The sequence below is a fragment of the Zootoca vivipara genome, chromosome 6 (genome assembly GCF_965207765.1).
Source record: "Zootoca vivipara chromosome 6, rZooViv2.hap1.1, whole genome shotgun sequence".
In the NCBI taxonomy this organism is placed as follows: Eukaryota; Metazoa; Chordata; class Lepidosauria; order Squamata; family Lacertidae; genus Zootoca; species Zootoca vivipara.
In genome coordinates this window covers 3,403,035-3,412,135 of record NC_142589.1, presented here as the reverse complement: position 1 = coordinate 3,412,135, position 9,101 = coordinate 3,403,035, and the positions used below count along the sequence as shown (strand labels likewise).

General features: G+C 47.5%; 1 protein-coding gene across 1 annotated transcript; it reads right to left on the bottom strand.

The window, feature by feature from the left end:
• Positions 1 to 229: 229 nt before the first annotated feature.
• C6H2orf68 (chromosome 6 C2orf68 homolog) lies at positions 230 to 8,360 on the bottom strand. The gene is made up of 4 exons (XM_088671442.1): positions 7,660 to 8,360; positions 4,876 to 4,991; positions 4,477 to 4,628; positions 230 to 1,274 (listed from the first exon to the last, which is right to left on the bottom strand). The coding sequence occupies exons 1-4, from the start codon at positions 8,232 to 8,234 to the stop codon at positions 1,152 to 1,154; spliced, it is 966 nt and encodes a 321-aa protein (XP_088527568.1). The 5' UTR covers positions 8,235 to 8,360; the 3' UTR covers positions 230 to 1,151.
• Positions 8,361 to 9,101: the final 741 nt, after the last annotated feature.

The window sequence follows — 9,101 nt, the reverse complement described above, 5'->3', positions numbered from 1 at the left end:
ACCCCCCCCCTGCTGTGTGTTTGTGTGCCTCCACCTCAATTTTAAAAATCCCTTCAACTTTTAGAACTAGCTACTAGGCTAGATGAACAAGTAGCCTGCGCTGGCAGAAATAAGCTTTCTGAGTTTCTATAAGAAGCTTAATCTCAAAGCAGATTTACGGAGGATGTTATAAACTAGATACTGCTTTATATTTGAAAAATAAAAGGAGGCAAAGAATTGCATCAGGAAACACAGGCAGACAGAAATATATTTTCCTTCCAGAGGAAGGGTCATGGGAGGATCAAAGCCCTTAGAACAAATTCCAGGAATCTGTTCTTAGCTGCACCAAAGGACTAATGTGAAACAGCAAGTTGCATGCATTTGTTAACAATCATGTGGCATGTTTTTCAGAAGATTTGTTGATGAAAAGAGCCACAGCATAACAGCATCCCTGGCCCCAAGAAAACCCCACCAAATGTCAGATGAAACCCAGTCAATTGCCCATATCCTAACATAAATGAAATGCTAGAAATCAACCTATGCAGCCCTATTTTGAGGGGAAAGTCTACAGGCAGAAAAAATATGCTGCAGAAAGGACATGTCTAAGTCTGAACAAGGCTTGCTGACTCCAACAAAGCCCTTGAAGTCAAATACCTTCTGCATAGTGCAGCAGAAGGACCAGCAGCCATCCAGTGCTCTTTGAAGACTGACTTGCCAGTCCCACCCAAGAGATGCTGGGTCATATCACAATCATCCTAAGGAATTCCAGTTGTAAAGTTGCTTATGTCTCCTGCCAAGACAAATGGCAGGGAACTAGTAAGTGCTCACTAGAAGGTTTGGCCATGAGCCAATTGCCCAGGGCCATAAAGGAGACGTCTGACCAAGTTTCAACTGGACTGCTTCTTTCTGTGTAGGTCTCCAAGAGAACGCAAGCTGTCCCCAAAAGAGATTCTCCTACTGCAGTTACTGCTCCTCCAAATCACTCATCCAGGGCACAGTGTCTCAGCTGTGTCTCAGGAGGAGGAAGCTACCTTGTGCCAGGGTTCAGCTAATTCCCTGCCCCTCTTAAAGGCTTCAAACCAACAGCTATGGGACATGTCCCCCTGGCCCATTCCCAGAAAGTGTTTCCCAGGTAAGCATTAGCAAACAGCACAGGCATCCAGTCAAGTCCCTCAGCGCTTCACCCGTCGCTTCTCCAGCTCCTCCTGCACCCGCTGCCTCAGGGCCTCACGCATAGCTGGTTCCAGCTGGTTCTGAGCACTGACCTTCTCGGCTACCTCATCAGGGTCGTTGTCCTATGTGAAAGAAGGAAAAGCCCCATTAAAATGGAAGGTTCAAAACATCTGTATTACCACGCACAGGGAATGGGAAACCACTAGGGAGATTTCTGAAAGCAAAACCCTTTGCACTTCACCCTGTGGCTGAAAAGCCTGTAAGCTAGGGCTGCCACGTGTACGGATTTTGCTGGACATTACCAGGATTTCAAAGGCAGAATTGACGTCTGGGGGGGCGTTTCCAAAAAGTGCACCTTGTCCTGGATCTTAGGCAAGTCAATCAAAAAATCATGTTTTTAAAGAGGACAACAAGAAGGGTTTTTCATATTCGGTTTCCAAATTCCAAAAGAAAGTGATAGAAAAAAATTTGAAATTATTTTAAAAAGACATATAATATCCTTTTGGAGTGGGAAACTAAAGATGAAGAAGAAGTAAAATCAGTAATGATTAAATGGGCATAAGATATAGGTCACAATATACAATTTGAAGATTGGATAAAATTGTGGAAAATAAATTTGAAATTTACGGATTGTATATTGTTGAGAGAGAACTACATGAAGATGATGTATAGATGGTATATATCACCGGTCAAACTGGCAAAAATCTATAAAAATGAAAAGAAGGAGTGTTGGAGGTGTGAGGCTGAAGGTACATTTTACCATATGTGGGGGGAATGTAAAACTGTATTGGGAAATGATATATACCGTAATGAATTGAAGAAAATGTTGAAAATAACATTTTTTAAACAACCAGAAGCCTTCCTGTTAGGTATTTTAGGTCAAGATCTGCCGAAAGAGAACAGGACACTATTTATGTATGCTACCGTACTACGGCTGTAATGTCTCCAGGAAACCCTGGACTTCAGCAGTGAGGAAGCAATGCTGCTAAAACAGTCTTTACTAAACTGCAGTCATAGGTTATTAAAGAGTTACATACACAGGAGCGACATCCACCCTGCAGCCCTAACTGTTCACCTAACAACAATTACCAGACCTTTAGAAGGCATCTTAAGGCAGCCCTGTTTAGGGAAGCTTTTAATGTTTGATGGATTTCTGTATTTTGGTGTTTTGTTGGAAGCCGCCCAGAGTGGCTGGGGGAACCCGGCCAGATGGGCGGGGTATAAATAATATATTATTATTATTATTATTATTATTATTATTATTATTATTATTATAATTGTCACAGCTGTGCCAGCTGCCATAACTGCCACATATTGATTGATTGATTGATTACGGTTCTTGACCAGCACACATAAATATGCAATACATAAAACAATAAAAGAAAAACAGTAATAATCTAAAAATAGGCAATAAATATATGTTTTAACAATTGGTTAAAAGAAAACTGATTAAAAGGAGTGTTACTACGGTACTTAGGGAGGTAGACTACAGCAATTAATATCACTGGATCCTCTTTAGCTAGTCCTGAAGATGCTCTGAAGATATTTGGACACTGCTAATTGGATTAGGCCGAATTTTTATGACTCTAGCACAGAATTTGGCTACCTTCGCTGACACATTAGAGTTAGCGTCGGAAAGAAGCCACTCTATATAGAAATTATCCGAGCGTCCAGGTAGCTCTGCCAGTACAGTGTGGATAAGCTCGCCTCGCACCTCCTCGTAGAAGCAGCATAGCAAAAGAATATGGCCGATATTTTATTAAAGAGCTACACACACAGGAGCGACATCCACCCTGCAGCCCTAACTGTTCACCTAACTGTCACCGCTGTGCCAACTGCCATAACTGCCACATACATCCCATCTCCATTTCACAGTAAAGTTAAGGAAAAGGAAAAATCAGAAATACAGTAACAATAAAATAAACAATAATAAACAGTAATAAACAATAAATAACAATAACATACATATTCATGACATATATCTTTGAGGCATATACACACACCTACCATATGAGGTTACATATGCCTTACATCCGTTGGCATATTGGATGTTCTCCCAGTTTCCTCTCCATTATTATCACTTTGCATTTCCTTCCTATTCCCAATCAATATACCTTTCCTCTCCTCAGTTTGTACACTCCTAGGCCTTATTCTTCGCCTCTTACGCCTATACTCATGTCCCGATGGTGACTGGTGATGGTATGTACGTGGCTGATCACACTTTCTTGTGACTACAGCTGGGGACCATCCCTCTGCTGACTCAAAACAATACTGGATCTCCCTCTTTCAATGGCCTAAGAGGCCTTGCAGTGCTATCATAAAAGTACTTTTGCCGTTCTTGATTCCTTTTGAGGCTCTCCCTCACCCCCACAGGCATCTTAGGACGTAGCACTTCCTCAGTCACTGGTAGCTTACTCCTCAGGACTCTACCCATCAACAAGTGAGCAGGAGAGTATTCCAATCCTGTCAACGGTGTATTACGATACTCCAATAGTGGTAATCAGGGTGGATAAAAATCAATGATTTTTTAAAAAAATATTTTAAAAATCTGATTTTTTAATTTAAATCGGATTTTTTTAAAAAATAACATGCTTTTGAGGAAAATATATTACCATCCAAAGGTTATTCCATCATGAAATAAAGATTAGTTTTTTAATTATGTAGAATAAGGTTGTATATGTTTAATTTTGGGGGTAAATAAATTCCATTAATCCATTCACAATGTCATGCTCTTCCAGGGGTTTTTGTAAGATTATTGGGCAGTTTCTCTGCCTACAAGATATTATCACAGATGCTTGGTTTACTTTTGCAGTTCTCAAAACTGAATTTGACTCAACAGAGATCACATGCCTTCTTCACAGCAAAAATGTTATAACATGAACAGAGTTGAGAAAAAGACCATAATCCTATTGTTCTTGGAAGCAAGTTCCTTTTGGTCCTTGAAAGTGTGCTCAAGACTGTAGCTTTCAATTAGCAAAAGTCTTTCCAATTAGCAAAAGTCTTTCCATGCAGTACCATTTAAAATGGGTCCTACTTCTCTCAGTGTTACTGGAATCAACCTTTAAATTAGTAACTTCCCATCTCCTCCATTACTGAGACCCATCCTTTAAACAGTAATTTCATTTTCCCCCCAGATAGGTCAATCCTTCAGTTTACTCTTTTGTTCATTTTATTTTGTGTTTTAGCAGTAAAAATGCCATGAAATTATTAAAATGAAGAACAAAAGACAAAACTATAGCTCTGGAGGAAGAGGTCAGGCAGCAGGCAAGATGGCAATGCAAAAGGAAACGCAGGTTTGCCCCAGCATGTCACCCAGTCACATACCTGGTGTACAACAATGGAAGTGATCTTTCCACTGTCAGCCTCATATTCCAGGCAGAAGAGAGCTGGACCAGAAGAGAGTTGGTCTGGTTCTGTACTGGAGCTGCTTTCACTGGATCCCTCATACTCCAGGCCAGATATGGTTTCAGCTCTACCTGAAAATCAAAGAGGAAATGGCAAGGGAGGCAGCTGTTTGTCTTGCTGTTTGGTATCTACCGGTACTGTACATATAAAATGTGGTCCCAGGAAAAGGTATTCACATCTTGGCCCCATCCTATTTGTGCCAATAAAAGGTTCAGCAGAGCCTTCAAAGGGCCCTGTTCTTTGCCTGACATCTCCCTTTGCCAGAATAATTGTTACAACAACAGAAACATGGGAAGATGGATAGTTGATTTAACTCACTTCTCCGGCAGGGATGATAGACCTGCTGATCTGGTTTCTTGGGCCTGGCTGGGGCCGGTGTATGCCTCTTCTTTACCTTTTCCTTAGCTTCCTTCATCTCCCTATCATAGTCGTCCCTGGAGAGGAAGTGGGAAGACAACATTCTTTTCATAGGACACTTTGAGGGTTGAAGCAATGCAGAATTGCTGGGAAGAAATCTCATGTGGTACTCCAGACCTGTCATATACTCCCGTCTCCCCACCAATAAATCCTTTAAAACAATTTCATTTAATATTTTTATTTCTAAAAATGTCAGCTTCATTTATACCCAACCCGTTTGGCTAAAACTTTGTTCCCTTTGAGCGGAATCCTGCAAACAGTTATAAAAGGAATTAGCTTGTCAATTGATGCATTTTATTAATTATTACAATAATCAATTATTTAAGGTTTTGCAAGATAAGCACAATCTTTCCCTCCACTGGCTATGAACACCCAAAAGAACAACCCTATAGGACACATGTTCAGAGACCAATCCAAGTGATTTCAATAAACTTACTCAGTCTCAGATACTGTAAATGTTTTCAGGAATGAAACCTACATTTTTGTTTTCACTATTTAATAGCTGTGTAATTCTCTGCATGTGTACTTAGTAGTAAATCCCACTGCATTCCACAGGACTTGCAACACAATCCGAACCATGTCTACCATAGCTGCCAAGTTTTCCCTTTTCTCGCATGGGCGTAGGCAGGGGGGCGGGGGGGCAGTTGCCCCCCCTGGAGGCGGGGCCGGTGGGCAAGAGCGGCGCTGGTGGACAGGGGCGGAGGCGGAGCGCAGCCCGGCGGAGCGCGGGTTCGGCGTTCCGCGCCCTCCCTCCAGCTCCCCGTCGCGCCCTCCGGCGGGGCCAGGCGGGGCGGGGAGCCAGGGAGCGCAGCCGAGCCGCTGTCGCCCTGCTGCGTTTTGCTCCCTTGAATTGCCCTCCTTCTCCTGGAGGCGCAGCTCCTTTCCCCGCGGGTGGCTGCTGCTGCGGCGTCCTCATCCTCTCTTCGTGCCCCTTCCTCGACGGGGTGTGGGGGAGGGGTTGTCCCCCCGCCTGCCCCCTCCGCGGCCCGGGCAGCCGTGTCTGTGGGGGTGGCGGCGCGGGGGTGGCGCCGGAAGGATGTTTGGGCGCCGGAGGGACCTTCGAGCCACGGCGCCCGATGTCCTTGAGGCGGGCCTGCTGTGAGCTGGGAGGGGTGCGTCCGGGCGGCCGCTGCTCGCCCCGCAGGCCGCGCCGCCTCGGCCGCCTCCTTCCTCCCGGCGGGAGGCTCGTGGGGCGCCTTCGGCGGGGAGTGCAGAGGGAGCGTGCGCTGGGCGGCGCTTTCGGGTGGGGCGCTCTCTCGGAGCCCTCCCCGCAGCCCTCCCGGCGGAGGCTTCCCGCTCCACTGCCTGGCGTTCCAGCGGGGCGACCGCCGCGCGGTTTGCGCTGGGGGTGTGTGCGATTGGGGGGGGCTGTGGCCCCGCTCCTGAGTCGCCGCCCGGGATCGCCACTTGCGGGCCGCGGAGGGCATCGCTGGCGGGGGCGCCGCGGTCGTCGAGGGAGGCTTTGCGGGGCGAGTTGCGCACTCGGCGGCTCCTGCGCCAGTGAAGGCTCCGTTTCGGACTTTGGATACCGGGGGATGCCGCGCCCATCGGGGCGCTCGTCGGCGCCCCTCTCCCGTTTCTCCCGTGCGGGGAGGGGGCGTCGGGGGTGCCTTTGCGCCGCAGCGCTGGATGGGCTTGGGATGGCCCTGGTGGATTGTCTGTTGTCGCCTTGACATCTGTTGTGGCCCCTCCCCTCCCTTGGCCCCGCCCCTTGCCCCCCCGGTTTTGATCCTGGCTACGCCCCTGTTTTCTCGCGAGGAAGCCTATTCAGCATAATGGAAAATCCCTTTTAAAAAGGGATAACTTGGCAGCTATGATGTCTACTCAGAAGCATGTACTACTACACAATTCAAAAGGGTTTACACCCAGGTAAGTGGGAGCAGGCATGCCGCCTTATTCCCTAGGATTTCTAAGTAAGATTTCTAAGTAGGATTGCAGTGATAGTACAGTATTGGACTGCTTTTTCTATGCAGACAGTTCCATTGTTTTAGCAACAACTGCAAAAGAAGACCAATGGCTTATATTTCATACATACCTAGAGAAATTAACATAAGTGAATGATAAATATCATTTTGAGAAAATACTGACCTACCTAACGGGGGGGGGGCATGTTACTGAAATACCACCTGGAAAATGCAATGATCACCAAAAATGGAATTTCAAATTATTCAAGCTAGCGTTATTTCTCACACATTGCACTAGTTAACATTGCAATAGTTAATTTATTTATTATTATTAACAATAAAAAGAAGGGTGATGCAGCACAACCGAAGAAGGGCGTGGTCCTCATCGTACCCCACATACCTGCGAGTAACTTCTAGAGACTGAGCCGGAAGTCTGTGGCCCGAATCTCCTTCTTTGCCATGAACTCACTCAAACAAGCTACTCCCAGCCTCAGACAGCAACGGCGCGAGGGTGGGGGGCACGTCAATGGCCCACTTTACGGGGCTGTTGTGAGCATTAAAACAAGACAGCCCTCCAAAGCGAGGGCTCTTATCTATCGCTTTCATCTTGCTGCCATTCCTTTGCCCCAAAAGAAGGGCGGCCGGCGGGGGGAGCAGCAGCAGCAGCAAAACCCTCCTGGAAAGAATGGGCCGAAATAGGGTGGGCCTCGGCTCGGACACGCGGGCCCGTGTCCGGGGCTCCGCGGCCCCCCCCGCTCGGACCAGGAGCTCCATCAGGTACCTGGCGATCTGGTTGCGCCGGATGTGCCGCACAAAGCCGTGGCTCATGTCCAGGCGTCCTCCCGGCCGAAAGCTGCCCCAGGCCGGGCTCTCCCGCGACGCTTTCGTCCCCGCCGAGTCCATCGAAGCCAGCCCAACCGCCTCCCCAACGGCCTCTCGGATCCGGATTCCAGAACCCGCCGCCGCCCGCGCCAGGCCCGAAGGAAGGCCTCCCTCCGCCAGGCCCTGCGCCGCGTTTTCTCGGCGAGGCTTCTTCGCTGGTTTGCGCCGGCGGCGGCTCGTGCGCCGGGAGCGGGGTGGGAGGAGCCCCCGAGCCGGCCGGTCTGAGCCAGGAGCCCCCGGGCAGGCAAGCCCACGTTTCGGCGCGCCGAGAAGCGCTGCAGTCCCCGCATGCGAGGGCCTCGGGGCAGGGACCCGCCTCCAGTAGCTCGGAAGCCAGCGGGTCTCAAACTTTTTTCCTCTGGGCCGCGCTTTCAGAATAGAAAGTTGCATGCGGCACAGCGAAGAAATACATTGGATACAACAACTAGCACCGCTTGATTTACAAAAGTATCCACTTGATGCTTTTGCTCCCATACATATTCTGCAAATAATAATAATAAATTGATACTATACTATACACTACACCGAAATATTTAAATGTTTATTTGAATCTTCCCGCCACACTTAGCATCCTCTCCCGCCTCCTCTAAAGCAGTGGTGTCAAAGCGGGTGGTGGGTTTACCTAGAGAGGGACATTGGCATAGCGAAGGGGGGCAGCTGCCCCCCTAAATCCATAAAAATACATACGTAGCTGAGGTTCTGCCCCGCCCCCCAAAAATCCTGGATACACCCATGGGGGTAGCGCTAAGAGGCAAAGGGACGCTGGAGGTATAAATGCCTGCCAGGCTGTGAAAAGCTGGTAGCCCTGGTTCGAGTTAATCAGTTTTGTCGAATTAAACGAAATATTTTTATTGGCTATTGAAAAAATGTGTGCAATTGCGACTGTTTTGTCGCGCTGTTATCTTCCTTAGTGGGTCGTGCAAACTGCTATTCTAAATGATGCTTTTTACAGAGTAAGGCACTGGGAGGTGAGTTTAAACGAGAGTCAAGGCCCAAGGAAGGCGGCCCGAGAAGAGTTTGGGAGCCACTGCTAGAAAGCGCCAGGCGCTGCAATTGAAACAAAAGCGGCTGATATACGGTATATAAAACAAAATAACAAAATCCTTCCAGTATGAGCTTTCGTGTGCATGCACACTTCTTCAGATATCTGAAAGCTCATACCTATGACAAACTTAGTTGGTCTCTAAGGTGCTACTGGAAGGATTTTTTTATTTTGTTTTGACTGCGTCAGACCAACGGCTACCTACCTGTAACTAGTAATACGGTATATACTACTAGTGGACCTGTTCCGTCGCTGTAGCCATTAACTTTGCATTTGCAAGCAAAAGCATGAAAGAGCCT